The sequence below is a fragment of the Rosa rugosa genome, chromosome 5 (assembly GCF_958449725.1).
Source record: "Rosa rugosa chromosome 5, drRosRugo1.1, whole genome shotgun sequence".
Lineage (NCBI taxonomy): Eukaryota > Viridiplantae > Streptophyta > Magnoliopsida > Rosales > Rosaceae > Rosa > Rosa rugosa.
The window spans coordinates 6,816,823-6,835,040 of NC_084824.1; the positions used below are offsets into that span (position 1 = coordinate 6,816,823).

At 39.0% G+C, this 18,218-nt stretch overlaps 4 protein-coding genes across 4 annotated transcripts; 3 read left to right on the forward strand and 1 right to left on the reverse strand.

The window, feature by feature from the left end:
• Window positions 1–2,300: 2,300 nt before the first annotated feature.
• LOC133708501 (protein SOB FIVE-LIKE 2-like) lies at window positions 2,301–2,994 on the reverse strand. Its single transcript, XM_062133965.1, has one exon. The coding sequence runs from the start codon at window positions 2,943–2,945 to the stop codon at window positions 2,553–2,555; it is 393 nt and encodes a 130-aa protein (XP_061989949.1). The 5' UTR covers window positions 2,946–2,994; the 3' UTR covers window positions 2,301–2,552.
• A 1,416-nt stretch (window positions 2,995–4,410) lies between these two features.
• On the forward strand, window positions 4,411–7,955 carry LOC133712171 (ceramide synthase 1 LOH3-like). The gene is made up of 6 exons (XM_062138254.1): window positions 4,411–4,675; window positions 5,514–5,743; window positions 5,908–6,063; window positions 6,252–6,437; window positions 6,904–7,088; window positions 7,536–7,955. The coding sequence occupies exons 1-6, from the start codon at window positions 4,538–4,540 to the stop codon at window positions 7,565–7,567; spliced, it is 927 nt and encodes a 308-aa protein (XP_061994238.1). The 5' UTR covers window positions 4,411–4,537; the 3' UTR covers window positions 7,568–7,955.
• Window positions 7,956–9,231: 1,276 nt separating this feature from the next.
• LOC133712006 (uncharacterized) lies at window positions 9,232–10,264 on the forward strand. Its single transcript, XM_062138079.1, has one exon. It carries the CDS (start codon window positions 9,384–9,386, stop codon window positions 10,158–10,160), a length of 777 nt encoding a protein of 258 aa, XP_061994063.1. The 5' UTR covers window positions 9,232–9,383; the 3' UTR covers window positions 10,161–10,264.
• Window positions 10,265–11,298: 1,034 nt separating this feature from the next.
• Window positions 11,299–13,040, forward strand: LOC133712005 (peroxidase 11). The gene is made up of 4 exons (XM_062138078.1): window positions 11,299–11,687; window positions 11,812–12,003; window positions 12,084–12,249; window positions 12,460–13,040. The coding sequence occupies exons 1-4, from the start codon at window positions 11,454–11,456 to the stop codon at window positions 12,879–12,881; spliced, it is 1,014 nt and encodes a 337-aa protein (XP_061994062.1). The 5' UTR covers window positions 11,299–11,453; the 3' UTR covers window positions 12,882–13,040.
• The last annotated feature ends 5,178 nt before the right edge of the window (window positions 13,041–18,218 follow it).

Here is an 18,218-nt window from a genome sequence, read left to right on the forward strand (position 1 = left end):
TTTAAAAGGGGGAAATGCTCATTTATCCAATTTTTTGCCCACTTGCTCCACTAACAGTTTTTTAACCTCATTTATCCAAAACACTCTAAGGGATTATTTCCCCTTTACCAAATTAATTCTTTTTTTTATTCTTTTTATTTATTTTGGGGATTTTTTTGCCCTCTCCTTCTTTCTCACTTAGAGAGAAAAGTCATCCTCCACCTTGTTGTGCTCCGGTGACCAGTGGTCGGCCGCGGACTCCGGCGACCGGTGACCGAAATCCGACGACCGATGACCGGAATCCGGAATCCGACTACCGGACTGTTGACCGGATTCCGGCGTCTGAATTTATTGCCCCCTAATAATACCCCGTAACCATATTATTGCCCCCCAGTAATCATATTATTGCCCCCCAATACTCACATTATTGCCTCCCAATAATCATATTATTGCCGTCCAGTGAATTGTATAAACTCCCAAAACCAAAATGAATACCCTACAGGCACAATTGATCAATTTATATGCATATTATTGCCCCCCAGTAATCATATTATTGCTTCCCAATAAACATATTATTGGCCCCAATAATCATATTATTACCTTCTAATAATCATATTATTGCCCTCTAATAATCATATTATTGCCTTCTAATAATCATATTATTGCCCTCAAGTGAATTTCGTAAACTCTCAAAACCAAAATGAATACACTACAGACACAATTGATCAATGGAATTTATATGTTCAATTGTACACGTTCACTTTTTTTTTTCTTTTTTTTCCTTCCCCATTCTCGGAGCTCTTCCCATTGAAATCAGAAAACAAAACAAAAAACCATTGAAATCAGGAAAAAAAAAACTATCGAAATCAGAAAAAAAAAACCATCAGAATTTTTCTCCGTCCACCCACAGTTCCAGTGTGGACACCCATGCTGCTCCAGCACGATTCCGACCGCCTTCGTCTTCTCCAGGCCCTCTTCTCCAGTCGCTCACCTACAGCCCATCTCCGACCGGTCCCAGCCCCGACGCAGCCTCATCCATGCCTGCAGGTGCCCCACGCCGGCGCTCTCCACCGTCACAGCCACCATCTCTCGACGTCTCCAGATCGGAGGAAACCGGCGATTCACCGAGATCCGACATCCTCATCTACTCCACCGAGATCCGATATCCTCATCTGCACCACCGGCGATTCACCACCACCTGCAGCAACTGGCTCCGGCTCAGCCTGGACAGCACCTCCACATCACCGGTGCCGCAGGAGCTGCTTTTCAGGACGGGCAGGGAGTCGGCGGAGTAGGAGGCGACGATGGGCATGGCATGGAAGGCCGCGACCTGAGGCTGGAGGAATCTAACATAACTTTTCCGGTGCCGTCAGAGCCGAGAGAGAGAGAGAGAGAGAGAGAGTCCGAGAGGAGAGTGATTCTGAGAGGAGAGAGATGGTGAGTTTTAATTTGTTTAATGGGGGCAAAATTGTCAATGAATTTTAGATTGGGTAAATGGGGTTAAAAAATTCTTAGTGAAGTAAGTGGGCAATTTTTAAGCTAAAAATGGATAAGTTGTCACAGCCCCTTAAAAGGGGGAAATGCTCATGTATACATAAACATCTAACGGTTGATTTGTATTAACGTAATCGAAAAGTGAATATCCCAAACCGTTGAATAAACGGTTGATTTGTATTAACGTAATCGAAAAGTGAATCTCCCAAACCGTTGAATAGAAAGTCTTCATTAGAAGCTCTCCAAAAAGGAGATTGTAATTTGCCGTGCAACTAAAAGAAAGAGTCGCAAGGCCAATGACGAAGGATTGAACATTTTCTAGGACTTGCTAGCTTCCTAACTTGATGCCGGGTACAATTTAGTGACAATCGGCTATAAACGGCCTTGAGTCATGAATTTTGTAGTTAGTCTTTGAACAATGTATTAAAGCGAACTCGCACTCTCGTCATGCCTTTTACTCACTCTCTTGACTTGGACTCAATCACTCCTTTTTATTTTATTTTATTTTATATTATATTTTATTAAGGATCAATTGCAATTGCCCTAGCAATTTTGCGCTTTTGGTACAAACTCAGTTGGAAGTTCTCATATTTTAGCCAAACTTGAGATAAGAGGTATGGCATTGTGTTTGAAAACTCCAGCTCCTAGGTTTGGTACATTATTTTGTTTTTCTTTCTAACTTATAAGATAAATAGACAGAAGTGCTTTGAAGGCCTCAACTTTGAGAAGGACGAGTCAGTTGACCTGTATGGCCCTAAAAAGATAACAAGGTATCATGAGAAGTAAATATAGAAACACCTACAGACTAGTATAGCACTCATTTTCTTGTGATCAAAGCTGGCAACTGGCAAGTGAAAACAAATTACAGTACTGTACTACTTTAACATATGAAACACATTCAAACCAGCTAATAATATTCGACATAACCAACATTAATTCCCAGTTAATTGCAAAAGCTATGCAACCACAGACCATGTACATGGAATTTGATATATGCTTAATGCCAAGAAATTTGGACAGAAACATAGCATGTGATCGATGAAGTTCCTGGTCTTACCTTGGCTGCACTTGGAACTTGTTCAAATGTGACTAGCAGCACTATCTGCCTTGTGCAGCAATATTTCCTGCTCAGCTTTCTCTCCTTTGATCATTGTAATTTCATTCTTCTTCTTCTTCTTCTTTGTGCTGTGTTTCTTGACATTCCCTTCCTTTTCTGCATGCTTGAGACGAGTTGCGCCGCGACTTCTCTCAGTGTGACTTGGGCCAGAGGAGGCATCCGAAGCCATGGAATCATCACTCTCTTCACCGTCGTCTTTGTGCTCAACACTCACCTTATTTTCTTTGGTTGCATCATGGGTACTGGAATAAACACCATGTCTTTCACCATGAATGGAGGAGGCAATGTACATTGTCCACCCAGACTCACCATTGCCACTCCACTGATCAGCACCAACAACTTGGGAAGACTCCATTTTTGTAGCTCCAAGTGAGAACAAACTATATATCCAAATGTTTCCAAGCAAAAGCTCTAACATGCAAATTCTCTTGAAGACTATGATGATATGCATTTATATCTGTTTCTTCATAAAAAGGACAAAGGAGCCCATCTGGAAGCCCTCATAATTGAATTGCCAGGAGGCTCAAGATGAAAGTCACCACATGGCAAACCTATCACCATGCATAATCTTCACTGTTCAACTGACTTGAATCCCAACAGGACAAATTACCTTCTAGTGGTAAAAAAGATTCTACCTTTATAAATAGGGTTGGAGTATATACCAACGTATGAAATAACTCCAACGTATGAAATGACTTGTCCTCTGATCTTTCTCCCAATTCACCAGAAAAATACAAGTTTTACTTCTCTGTATAGTCCATCACACAGATGGGAGGGACCTGTTTTCTCTTCTTTGTGTTCATCGTCAAGAAAAAGCAGCCTTTTCCGTTACACGGGTTGAATTCCAACAGATCGGACAGGATGAGGTGGGTGAAAAGGTCATAAATTCTGCTTCTGTTTTGTTCTTGCAATTGCTGTTTTTAATTTGCCCAACAACCAAGTCTATACATTTGTCTTTTCTAGCAACTTATTACATTGCGCAAGCAATGACTATTTACATAAATTACAAACGTGCGGTTTTTCCTATTTTTGGAAATTGGGTTGCCTATGTTCTTGACTTGGGAATAAATTCATGTAAAAGCCTTCTTCAACTAATCTGCAGAGATTCACTAGCTACCTTCAGAATAACTTGTTTGATAGGTTGATGTTGGTTTCATGGATATGTCTCTCCACCTTTTGGCAAAACATATATGTTGTGCACTGAAAAGGAATGAAGAGAGGGAGGAGGGGAAAAGGTGGTTTAATTTATTGGCTTAAAATAGATCCATTCACACATTATCCGTGACCAACGATTACAACTCGATTACAACTCAAACATGTTTAAAACTTACTTACTTTCTCTCTATTTTCGTAGTATAGGTTTTCGTTTCCTGGTCATAAGTTGGAAGAGTTCGCAAACTGATATCAGTCACCTATTTTCGTAGTTTACGTTTTCGGTTGCTCATCATGAGTTGGAGAAGTTTGCAAACTGGTATCGGTTGAGGTGGTGTCGGTTGTTCCGCTATCAAACCGGTAAACCAGAAGTTATCAAGACCACAATAAATTGCTTGAAACTTTCACTGTTGGCCTCATTTTTTCCTCTCCACAGATCTCGCGTCACAAAATCTAAGCTTTCACAATCACAAAATGCCCCAAGTGATAACTCGATCTAGCCCACCGCCACGTGGCGCCCGACCAAGTGATGTTCGACTCGCATAGGAACTTATTCTAGTCCACTGCCCAGTCCAAAGGGGGGCAGTTTTGTCAATCCACATTGATAGCCCAAAAAAAAAAAAAAAAAAAAAAAAACAGAGAGGGCGATTATAAAAAGGTATGTAATCGTGCTGATGAACTAGGTCTCCAGCTGATGAACAGAGACACAGAAACGAAATCGTGCTGAATGTCTTTGCTGGTCTTCGAATCTGATCCAAAGCTCCCGACTTTGATTCGTTTCAAGTGAAATCCGAGATGGGTTTGACTCAATACTTGAGCTCAATCGATTGGGAGCAAGAAGCCTACCCAGAATACCAAGACTTTATATTTCTTCCTTTCTTTATTTTGTTCTTCCCCACAGTTCGACTTTTTCTTGACAAGTTCGTCCTTGAGGTACTTCTAGCTCTGCTTTTGATCATACTAGTTTTTTTTTTTTTTTTTTTTTATAATTTTTTTTTTGGTGGTTTAAGGTATGTTAATTTTGTTACTTCATATTGTTAGATCGTTGTTATTTTGTGAGTTTAATGAGGGAATGAATGCTAAGTTGTTTGATGGGTTTCTGTTGGGACTGTAATAGTTGATATGCATGATGAAAGCAGTCAACTTTATTTGATTTTGGGAAGTAGCTTGACTGGTATTAGATCAATAAATGAAGAGCTTGACTGGTACGGTAGAAAGACCCTTTCTTTTTTTTTTACCAGAAATAAGAAAAAGGTGAAAGCTTTTCTAAAACTAACTTCTCTCTTACCAGAAAGAAGTTTTGTTGAGCTTGACATAGAGACTTTCAGATGCATTGATTGTTTGGCAGGTCATTTTTCTTTAGATCTTTGCCCTGGATGGTCTTAATGAAGTAATGAATGACCAACAGAAGGACTTGTTTTATATGAGGAGTTTTTATTAAGAAGCTCGGCTGCAATGTCGAAACTGAATTTCAGTTTTAGCTATGCAGTCCACTTAGTTCTTTTTTAGATGTATATATAGCAAATTAACATTGTGACCCTCAAAAGATGAGAAATTAGCATGATTGTGACGAAACTATACCTGTCTTTTTACACAGTTCTTGACCGATACATCAGTGTCTATATACTAGCACCGCTGAAAGTGCGGAGCTGCTTGTTAGTATTTGTTTTTGTTCATTTCTTATCTCCTACTAAGATATCTGATTGTGAATGCTTTTTTTTTTTCTTGAGATATTTATTGCTTTTGTCTAAACTGAAATTACATATGGCAGAAACTGGGGAGACGGTTAATATTTGGAAAGGGGTATCGGCTGCTGGATGTTAAAACTGATGATCAAAAGAGGAAGATTCGAAAATTCAAGGAATCAGCATGGAAGTGCATCTACTTTCTTTCAGCAGAGTGTCTGGCTCTTTCTGCAACTTATAATGAGCCTTGGTTTACAAATACAAAGTACTTTTGGGTAGGGCCAGGAGATCAGGTTTGGCCTGACCAGAAGACAAAGTAAGATTTAATTTTATACATCAAATGGTTGTACATCTCTCTGTATTTACTTCAGTCATTCACATCTGATGCAGTTGACACTATTTTTTTTAATCATAATTTGAATAATATTTTAAAATCTGAGGTTTGTCAAAGTCTATAAAATGACTTCTTATGAATTTCAGGTTGAAGTTGAAGGGGGTATATATGTATTGTGCTGGATTTTACACATACTCCATATTTGCTTTGATTTTCTGGGAAACAAGGCGTTCCGACTTTGGAGTTTCAATGGGGCATCATGTAGCAACTGTCATTCTCATTCTGCTGTCTTACATTTTCAGGTATGTTCTGATGGAGTGAGTTTGTAGCTTTCTCATGTTCTTTTTGTCACAAAACCAAGCCAGCAAGAATGTATGTACCAAAGGTATGCGGGAGGGCTTATTTTGAAGCTTAACTGATTAGGTGTTTCATCCCCCACTGCATATATTCCTTAACTGGTTTATTTGAGATTAGTATCTGTGTCTTGCAGGTTTGCCCGTGTAGGTTCAGTTGTTTTAGCTCTTCATGATGCCAGTGACGTGTTTCTGGAAGTAGGGAAGATGTCCAAATACAGTGGTGCTGAAAGGACTGCTAGCTTTTCATTTATTCTTTTTGTATTGTCTTGGGTCATACTGCGTCTCATTTACTATCCATTCTGGGTCCTTTGGAGCACAAGGTTTGTCCAAGTTATTTCATAGCTTACATTGAACTTGTTTACTTTTCATCAGTGACATAGATCACCTGGCAAATCTGATATAAAAGACACATTCTTCTTTTAAATTCTTATTGGAAGCACTCACCATAGTAGTATGCACTGGTCTCTATGGTCCTTGTTTCTGATTTATGTTGTTTGAATGGAGGTATCAAACTCCAGAAATGTTGCATTACAAACTCTCCAAGCATGCTTAGTGATGATAGATTTAAATCCTCCAAATTTTGTATGGATCAAAGTTTCATCTAAAGAGGAACAACAGTGTTCTGAAGTTGTTTGCGTGTAGAAGAAATTATAAAGGGTGACAAAATCATATGTCATAAGCAGTTGCATATTCCTTTAAATAAAATGCAGATGTATATTGTTACACATCACTTTATATAAGAAAGAAATATATATTGACATATTTTATTGTTTCTCTTTCTGGCAGCTATGAAGTTATCCTGACATTGGACAAGGAAAAGCACGCTGTAGATGGACCAATATATTACTATGTATTCAATACTCTTCTGTACTGCTTGCTTGTTCTTCACATATTCTGGTGGGTGTTGATGTACCGGATGCTTGTTAAACAAATTCAAGCAAGAGGCCAGCTTAGTGATGATGTTCGATCAGGTAAGGGACATGTCTCGCAGATGTTTTTAATTTACAGATGCACACACTTGCATCATCGATAAAATTTGAAATGACAGTTGACTTCCAGTGGCAAAATAGATGAGGATTGAGGGATTTAAGAAATGATTATGGATATCCATGGGATTTGATGGATGGATAAATAGTAATATGACATTTGCATCATTTTTGGTAATATATGTACAAAACTTGCTTCACTGCACTTTCTGAGGGGGTACTCAACTGAACTAATATTTTGACTGCTGCTTTATTTTGGTGGCTGAAGCAGCAAGGGGTTGTCTTTTCTGAACTTGACTAATTAGTACATTTGTTTATCAAAACTAGTCCATAGTTTGATTACTGGTTTAGGAATGTTTTTGCACCATTACTCTTGAGTTATTATTGCAGCATTGGACAATGTCATTTTCTTTTCTTGAATTTCCTATGCAGATTCTGAAGCTGAAGATGACCACGAAGATTGAACAGGAAATAGAATTATAGAGCCACATTATCACCCTCTCTCCAACATTGGAGCATTCATTGAGTTTCCCCAAGAAAGAAGCCACAATCTCACACTGCACTTATTGAACTATAATTGCAGCTCACACGTTGTGGTTTCAGCTGGAGTCACGAAGATCCTACTTTTCTTGTACTATAAACATTTGAGGCTGCTGTTTCTAAATTTAAACAAACAACGCCACCTCAAATGCTGTTCTTTTCACTATTTCCCTTTGCTAGTTACACCGAGGAAAAGCTGTTTCATGAAACATGAATCCTGCAGATGTTCCTTTACACATTTGATGTATTATTTTGGTAGTGAAAAGATTTCCAACGGGCTCTTGATTTGAAATGGAGCCCTCTTTTGGTCCATTCATGCAACTCACTGCCCTAAATCAGAGTCTGCTAGATCATGATTGATGTGAAAACTATAAATAACTGTGTTCAAATACATGCAACTCACCGCCCAAAATCAGAGTCTGCTAGATCATGATTGATGTGAAAACTGTAAATAATTGTGTTCAAATCTTTTAGTTATTAAAACTTTGGAGTTAATGACTCCCGAATTAGTTATTGTTTGCTATGTCTTTGCTAGGTCACGATTGATTTGAAAACTGTAAACTGTAAATAATGGTGTTCAATTTTTTTTTTTTTGACACACTCTTTTCAGATTGATAGTAATATTTTAAAGGCTTTTTAGGTCAAATGACTAATCCGTTAGGGGCATCGCAGGCCTTTTATTGACCGTATTTATAATTTAGCAATTACACTAAACCATTCGAACGCAGTACGTGGTAGTTTCACATTTTGAACCTTTCCGCTTAGGGAAAATGGTCCGTACAGTATCTGAACTTAAAAAAATATCACTTCGGTACCTGAGGTTTTTTGCCCGACCGAGGATTGGTACATATAGACGTTAGCTCCGTTACGGAGCTTGCCAGCTGACAAATTTACAGGGGTACTTTCGTCTATTCATATATGAATTAATTTTTTTTTTCTCTTCTGTCTCTCTCTCTCTGTTCGTTTTCTGTTCTTCTTATCTCCTTATTCACTTCTTTTGAGGACATCGCAGCTACTTTGGAGGTGGTTGTAGAATGAAGCCATGCAATTGCAGAAGCTCTGAATCGAGTCCTCCATTTCTTTCTGACTCACACTCACTCCAAAGCCTCGATTCTTCTTCTTCATTTTAGTTGAGAGCTTGGTTTTTGTTAGCAGCTCAAATTCTGGAATGGCGAGTCGGCCGTCTCCACCGTCCTCTGCTTCCAACTCCGACCACTCCCCCACTCAACCCACCGTCGTCTCCACCGGGCAAACAACCTCAGGTACCAAAGTGATATTTTTTTTAAGTTCAGGTATCAAAAGATATAAGGAGACAAAGTTCGGGTACCGTACGGACCATTTTCCCTTCCGCTTAATGCATCTACTAAACCACTTGTCGTGGTTTACTTGTACATAGGGATTCTACATCTCGAACGTTCCCGTTTAGAGGGGGCAGGGGGCTCATTGCATTCACTGAACCACGTATCTTGTTTGCTGGTGTTCAAATCTTCTAGTTATTATTGAAGCTTCAGAATGATGAGTTGTTAGATTAGTTAGTGTCTTTATAACAAGCTAATAATCCAACGGCCATATAGAGAGGACTCATTCTCCATTGGATCTTTTCTTCTCCAAAAAGAAAGAAAAACAACTAAAACGATGTCGTTTCTCTTCTATATGAGTGTTGTATTCTCTCACTGCTTCGTCACTAGTGCTCTCGTCTTCTTTCTCAATTCTTAGGGTTTCTCTGCAAATTCGCCGATAATGGAAGACGTTCTGACGGAGGTTCCGCCGCCGTCTCGGTTCTTCCAGGAAGATCTGAACAACTTCACGCCTCCGTCACCGCCCATTCCCTCTCCTTTCCTCGTTTTCCCAACCGCCGCCGACCTCGACCTTCCCCTCCGCCCCTCCCTCCTCATCATCGCCATCTCCTCCCCCTCCCTCCAGCTCTTCCACACCGCCGCCTCCAAAACCCTCATCGGAACCCTAATCCTCCCGGAAACCTCCTTCGCCGGAAACTCGGTCCAGCCCTCTCTCAAGGACAAGTCCTGCAACCTCTACTCCCTCGACGGCAACCGCCAGACCCTCCTCGTCTCGGTCCAGTGCCCTATCGCCGCCGCCGATCGGTGCCACGCCGTCGCCGAGCTGCTGGTTTCTCAGCACATCGTTCCGGAGAGGGTTCTGATTCTGGATTCCGTTCAGAATCGGAACTTCCGGGGCAAGCTTTCCAGGGACGAGGCGCTGGCGTTCAAGCTCGAAACGACGTCGGAGAGGAAGTCGAAATCTTTGAAATTGGAGTATTTGCCTTCGGCGAGTGTGGTGGATGGGTTGGGTGCTGCTCTGTTGGCCAAGTGTGAAATCAACAAGATCAAGGCGGTGCTTTGTGTCACCTGGCCGGAGTTTGGTGCCGCCGCGCTGGAGCTGATCAAGTCTAGGGTTTTGCCTGCTCTGGATTTGGGTCTGAGCTTCAAGTCTGATGCTGATGATTATGGAAGTTTGAGACAAGATAAGGATCCTTTTGATTCTGATTTGTATTCCTGAAATGTAAAGGCAGGTTCTTTCGGGCTTATTATCACTTGAATGCTTGGAAATTTTGTGACTTTCTTCGTCTTAATAGTGAATTGTGGCTTCAAATTTGGGTCTAAGTTGCTGTTCTAGTTTTCTGTTGCTTTTGTGACTTGATTTTGTTTAAGCAATATTTGCTGAATTTGCTGCTGCTTAGGACTTAATATGTCCTAAGAGCAATTGTGAAAATCAAACTGAAAGCTTAAGCCTACTTGTTATGATTAGTTACATTAGCAAACATACTACAGTGAAACAAGAAACCAGCTGCTCAGCGAAGAAATGTAATGTATGTAGTGATGAAGGACCGCAGGTGCGCGGCTATGAATGCCTTTCGTGTTTGTGCCAGGCACAAGCCGGTATGGCTTGTTTCATGTAGCGTGATACGGTGTAGGTTGGGTTAATGCCATGTTACATGGCAACTTGAACTATTTGGCAGCAGATCTTAGCTTGCAGGTGGTTGGAATGGAGCTGCATTATGCTTGTTGAAACCAGCATATTGATGTTTGAGTGCAAGAATGAAAAGCCTTGATGGTGTAATTCTATTTCTAGTCTGCCTCGTATGGTTATGTCAATCTGGATGTGAACTCATTGTAGTCGATTCCTATGTTAGGTTTTCTCGCATAGAAAAGCAATTAAGAATCCAGCATCCTTGTTTGTAAAGAAAAAGGGACGAGGATGACATGCATACTGCGGCAGATGAAGATTTTCTCAACCAGAACTTTATCACAAGGAATCTATCCATGATCAAATTGGATGGGACAGACCATCCAACTAATCAAGTCTTAAACCAAATAACAATGAGACAAATAATTAAGCATTACAATTTGACTTTTCGTACAACGTTAAGAGTAGTATATAGGACCTTTTGCTCCTTTCCTTGAAGATGCATGGTCTCTTCTAGGAACTGGTTTTGATTTACTGTTAAGAACGGAGGAGAAAGTGAAGCTTCTAAAGGTTATAGGGTAACACATTAGTTGTTATTAGCTTTTGTTTGGTGGCTAGCTTAGTTTTCTAAGCAGTATTATACAATGGAAATTGGGAAATCACACGTATATTTAACTCTCTTGTGCTATTGGGAACACCTGGTTTGGGAAAACCTACCCACCAGGGCAAGAGTAGTTGCATCTTCTATTGACTACAGACTTCTTTATTCCCAGTACTCAATGTACCAAGTAAAATCCCATCTTACTTCTTCACTTATATATTTCTCAGTCTCAACCATCATCTCCCACTGTCTTTTCAATTGTTCAGGAAACCATAACAGCAAAAATGGCACCTTCCCTTTGTTTTGGTCCCTTCAGACTCCATTTCATGCTTTTAGTTTTCGCCATCTTGAACACCAGTTTACTTGCAAGTGACCCTCCTTTAACATTGGACTACTATGCATCTAATTGTCCCACTTTGTTTGAGATTGTAAAGAAAGAAATGGAGTGTGAAGTTCTCTCAGATCCTCGTAATGCTGCCTTGATAGTCCGGTTACACTTCCATGACTGTTTTGTTCAGGTCCGGGTTTTATTATTAGCTTGTTACTTAGCTATAGTACCATATATGTATTTGCTTTAATTTCAAGTTGCTGCTGTAGTCTTGTCACTTACTAGTGTAGAATTAATGTACATTATGGAAGCAGGGATGTGATGGTTCAGTTTTGCTAGACGATACGATTTCACTAAAAGGAGAGAAGAAGGCTTCCACCAACATAAACTCTTTGAAAGGTTTCAGGATTATTGACAGGATAAAGAACAAGCTTGAATCAGAGTGTCCCGGAATTGTCTCTTGCGCCGATATTCTCACTATTGCAGCAAGAGATGCTGTGATTCTGGTACTGAGAATAGTATTTTAAGCAGTACCATATTGAAGTTTTCTTTCATGCAAGAGTTTCTAATTGATCTCACTTTGCAGGTTGGTGGACCTTATTGGGATGTTCCTCTAGGAAGAAAGGACTCTATAACTGCTAGTCCTGAACTTGCAGAAACCAACCTTCCTACTCCAGTTGAAGGCCTTATGTCTATCATTTCCAAATTTCTTTACCAAGGCCTTTCGGTCACAGATGTGGTAGCTCTTTCAGGTAATTGCGATTTTAATGGAATTCATATTCATAACACCATTCAAGGCTTGCTAGGATAAGTAAAGCAAATAAAGTGTTACATAACAGGTGTATAGTATACAACGTCCCTCCCATAATAAGGCTTATTGTCAAAGCATTTTATGCAAGATTTTTTACAATATGCATTCCCTATTTATTAATGATCATTTTTTGTACAATAATCTCATTCAGGAGCTCACACAATCGGTATGACACGGTGTCAGAATGTTCGAGCAAGGATCTATGGTGACTATGAATCAACCTCAGGAATCGACCCTCTTTCAGGGTCATACCTCAGCAGCTTGAGGTCAACTTGCCCCATAGGTGGAGATGAAAATAACATTACAGCCATGGACTATGTCACTCCTGAACTATTTGACAATTCTTTCTATCATTTACTATTGAAAGGGCAGGGACTACTCAACTCAGACCAGGAAATGTATTCTAGCTTGTTGGGTATCGAAACCAAGAAACTTGTTCAGAAGTATGCAGAAGACGCGATTGCTTTCTTCCAGCAATTCTCAGATTCAATGGTGAAAATGGGGAATATAACTAACGAGGACAGCTTTACCACCGGAGAGGTCAGGAAGAATTGCAGATTTGTGAACACATGAGCTTCTGCAATTAGTCCCCAAGAAAAATGTTCATTTTACAAACCATATCTGTTGTACTACTTACACAAAGTGATCACAAATTGTTATGTATGAGACCATTGAGGCATATTTCCGTATAAAGTCTGATCCAATATATTCGGAAGATAATGTTTTATATGAGTGTGGCATTCATAACCTAGCTATCTCAACACTGCGGAACCAACTCAAGAATTTCCTCCCAAAAAAAAAATTATGGATTTTGACCAAAACTGTAGAGAAGCCTGTGCATTGTTTTTTTTGCCAAAATAAGTTAAATGACAAGTTTTTATTTTCTTACTAAAATCTTCTCTTTAGTAAATCTTGATTTTTAAGCAATTTCATAACTATTGACCTCAACAATATCAATCTAGTTCTTTTTTACGATTTTCCAAATCAGAAAATAGAGAAATCCATAAGAAAAAATTGAGTAGAGATTTTTGGGGCCCGTCACTTGGAGCAGCTCTTAAAAATCATGGTTTATCAATGCTAAGATTATGACACAAAAAAATTTCAATAAGTAAAGATCTTCGCATGATTTAACCTTGGAGATGTCATGAGGGCCTAAACATGTTAAGTTGACAGGAAGGATGCTAAACATACTAATTACTCTTTTAAAATTAAAAATAAAACATACTAATTACTAATTAGTATTATCTTCCAGTATCTTCATATTAAATGGTTATCAACCATGGAAACTAGTTTAGGTGGGAACCTAATTTGTTCTTGCCTGGCCAAAGATACATATCATTAGCATCTAACAGTAAATTGGGACAAAAGTTTGAACATTTAGATATGTATAAAAATCAATAATAAACATCATCATCATCAGAATAGCAAAAAATAGAGAAAAACTTGATTTTACTTATCATGTGTCACTATGCATGAAACACTATCGCAACACGTAAACATCAATAACATTGAATCAAATGCACGTTGTCAGTCTTTTTTTGTCTGTTACTCAATCGATAAAGACAAAAAGATAAGACATAATAACGAATATCGCGTGGCTCAATGCATATTACACTCGTTTCACGCGTGAATGTTAATAATCACTTAATCAAATACTCGTCACAATTTCTTTCCACACATAACTTGAACGACAAAGACAAAACTGAAAAATCGCTTGGCACTTGAATGATAATGGGTCACCGAATCAAATGCTTTGTAATCTCTTTTGCTTATGTTTTGTTTATATTATCATGGGCCTCCACAAGTTAATGGGCCAAGTAAAAGAAATTTGCGGAGGAAGAAAAACGCTTTTACTATAATTTAGGGATCATAATGATCACAATCATATCCCACAATCTTCCTTGGCAAGTTGTTGAACAAAATTATTAGCAGTGATTAATTTCTAGACTTCTATACCGGATAAAATCTATTTTGTTGGTCAAGTTGATCCCAAAAAGGGAATTCAATAATTTATAATAAACATTACTCCATCATTTCACACACAAAAAAAAAGGTATTCCATTCTTTTTTTTTATTATGATTTAAGAATTTTGCAAGTCACCAATGGTGGCTGGTTCATCTCAGAAAAGTGAATACTGAATAGACATATGCATGTGTGCCGAATCATAACCCTTTGGAATGGGTCACTCATCAAATGAAGAAAGAAATGCGAATAAACATAGGCTTTTTTTTTGTGGTCATGTTGTGGTTGACTAAGATTCTTACCAAATCTACAAAAGTTCAATCATATAGGAGTACTTTGTAATGTTATTGGTTTTCCTTGTTGAAATGAAATTGATATTTATCTATATGTGTAGGGTAGTGAGTGAAAAGAAAAGAGATAGAAAAAGAGAGGATAGTGATTGAATGATTGGTACCCAGAACAAAATTTAAAACAACAATTGAAGCAAGTCTTAAGAGGTCGTTTGGATCGACCAGGCCCCCTTCTATGTCATTTTCATGAAAATTGAGCGAGTTATCTTGTAATATCAAATTATCAATGGTTGTCACGTGAGAGTGAGATTCAATACAATAACGATGTGGTGTTATGAGATTGTTTGAAAACTCAATTAAAAAATAGTAAGATTATAATATTAGAACACTAAAGCCAAAATCAGTATAATTTCTACAAAGATTTCACTATTACGAGATGTAAAGACTCTTTCTTTGAATATGCGTTTTAACATGTTCTTGTCCAATTCATACTTGCTTCATGGAACTTGTGAGGCAAATACACCAAAATTGGAAGAAGAAAAAAATGAACAAGCAAATACAATGCAATTTCCACATTATAAGCCACATTATAAGATAATGTGTCATTATTAGACTGGCATTCATCCCTTCTAGGATATATGAATTTGACAAGACAACTTGTATGGTGATCTTGCTTCTAGCTTTGGGAGCCGACTACAGAAATCAGCCTCTCGTGGTTCGATCGATACCACAGTTGAGTAACACATGAGCTTTAACTATTCCAAAATCAAATGCTAAGTAATGCCAAAAAAAAATCAAATGCTAAGTTGCTAACGTATGGCTTGATTAGATAATGATGGGGGTTAAGAAGACCCGAGAAACGAAGCTCAATGTAAGGCTTTAACTCGTGAATATTAACGGTTACAAGAATTAAATGCTTTTATTTTCATTAATTTAATTAATAAAGACAAAATAAAAATTACATAAAAAACGAACTTATACTTTGAAGGACTATACACGTTGTTGGACCATGACCGGTGTTTCTCTTTACCTAAAGGGAAATCGTCCAAACAGTGTCTGAACTTTTCCAGACTATTAATTTTCATACCTATACTTTAAAAAACCTCAAAATGGTACCTGAAGTTTTAGCCCCGACCCAATTTCCGTACCTAGCAACAGTAAAATCGTTAACAGAGTTAACTTTTGGGGGGTAAATTTGGAACTTCAGGTATTATCGCCAAAAAAAAAAAAACTGCCCATGGCTCGAACTGAGCAGCCTAACTCGCGATTTGCAATTGCCATGTCTTTCTTTCTTTCTTCTTCTTCTTCGAACTGCTGCTGCATCGAACCAAGGACAAAGCTCTCTCTCTCTCTCTCTCTCGACTTCGTGCCTCACGCCGCCGGTGAACCCAAACCCGGCCACAACCCTCTCCAGATGCGCCCGCCCACAGAGGTGTCTCTGCGCCCCTGAATTTGATTCAACCCTTTCTATGATTTCGATTTCGATTCTGATTTGTTTTTGCAGGAGTTGGCAAATCATGCCTTCTTCTTCAGTTCACCGACAAGGCGGCAAGTTTCTGAGCGCCGGCCTCAACGAGAAAGATCTCCGATGTAGGGCGGCTGGAGAGACAGCCTCGACGAGAATAATCTCCGATTTTCTGGTCGGCTGGAGCGCCGGCCTCGACGAGCGCCGCTTCGTCTCTGCCTCCAGAATCACCACCGCCGACTCCTCCTCCAACGTTGTGGGTCGGATTCGATTTGTTGCGCTGGGTCGAGCCTTCTTCAAGCTGGTCTCTATGGGTTTGTGGGGATCCTCCATTGCTTTGTTGGGCTTGTTTTGGTTCGAAGAAAATGTGACTACTGAAGCACGCAATCTTCTGGGTCTGATCAGATGGGTTTGTGGTCTGAAAGTTGAGAGCTTTGGGAAATGTGGAGCATGAGAATGAGGGCGAAGAAGGAAAGCAAGAGTCTTTGAGTTCTTTCTTAATCTCACTCCCAGTCCACTCCATTACAGTCCTTTACCAATCTGATCTTATCTCTTTTTGTGCAGTAGTATGGTAAAGAAATTGGGTAGCTTTAGCCTTTACTATAATCTTCTTGCATAAACCCAAAATGCAGGAAATTATGCAGATTTTCTGGGAATAGAGCAAAAGAGAAGGAAATTGGGTTTAAAATTGTTTGTTTTTTGTTTCCAATTTATCGTTGTCTTGTGTCATATCATAAAGATATAGAGCCAAATTGATTTTCGTTGTTTCCAATTGTTGTTTCCAATTGGGAGGAGTTGTTGATGAACATTGAATGAAGACGAGAGAGATGGCAGAGAGAACAGAGGACAAAGAAAAGATGGAGAGAGAGAGAGTCATTGTATTTTCACGGAATGAGGAGTTCAGTAAGGAGCTTAGTAAGAAGAAGAAGAGGGGTTTCGATTCGGGTTGTGGTGGTAGAAAGATGAGGAGGATTTGAGGTCGGAGAGGAAGAACACGAACCAGGAAGAAGATGAATAGTGAAAGGACAAAAATACCCTTCAAAAGTTAACTCTGTTAACGATTTTACTGTTGCTAGGTACGGAAATTGGGTCGGGGCTAAAACTTCAGGTACCATTTTGAGGTTTTTTAAAGTATAGGTATGAAAATTAATAGTCTGGAAAAGTTCAGACACTGTTTGGACGATTTTCCCTTACCTAAAACACCACTTTTTTTTTTTTTCACCTTAAAGAGGTTTCGAGAAAGTAGAATTCTTAACAACAAGGTCAAGTTGTAGAATTACAATATATATTGTAATTATTGTAAATATGGAAACGAAATATATACTATTTAATACCTCCCTCTTCTCCTCTCTCTCTCTTCTCTTCTCAGACTGCTCTCTTTCGGTAGTTTGCAGATTGTGGGAATTCCCAAAAAACAACTTTGGAGGAAAACAAAAAAATCTCAGACCCCTTTTCTATTGCAGGAAGGGAAAAATATCAAGAACATTTATTAGTGTGTGGTGTGTTGGGAAAACCAACGTTAATATGATGGCCAGGCTTCATTGTTGCTGAACTCTCACTTCGACTCATTGCCGCATAAACAAGTGAGGTCGGTCACTGCTCACAAGCACACACATTGGTTTTGTTTTTGATCCATATCACTTTTAGAATTTGTACATTACTCTTGGGTATTGGTTCTTTTGGCATTTTAATTTCTGGGTGATCTTTACTTATATGATTCCTGTTTTTGTGGAGGCGGTTTGCAAAAGCACTCATTTTTAGATCCAAAGTGGGCTCAAGAACAGAGCTTTTGAGCCTGGTGTGTGGAACTTGGTTTGTATAGGTGTGTTCTTGTGTTGATTCTAGTTTCTGGGCGTGTTTTGTTTGTGATTTTGCTATCTGGGTGGTCATCAATTCAAGCTTTTTTTATGGTGAACATTGTTTGCATCAAGAATTTGTTCTTTATTCGTAACGTCAGTGCAGAAAGGTGTTTGCTTTGATCTTTATGTTCATAGTTTGTGTTAGGGGTGCGGGGGTGTGGTTACTTCTGACAACTCTGGTATGACAAAGATTAAAAACAAGAACTTTTTCATTGGAGTGCTCAGCTCCTTTGGCAAGCTTTTGGTTTTACGATTGGAGCTACCAAGAATGTGTAGTTTTATTTAGTACAACTTAGTTATAGCATGTGGGTGTATCTGAGTATTACGGGACTA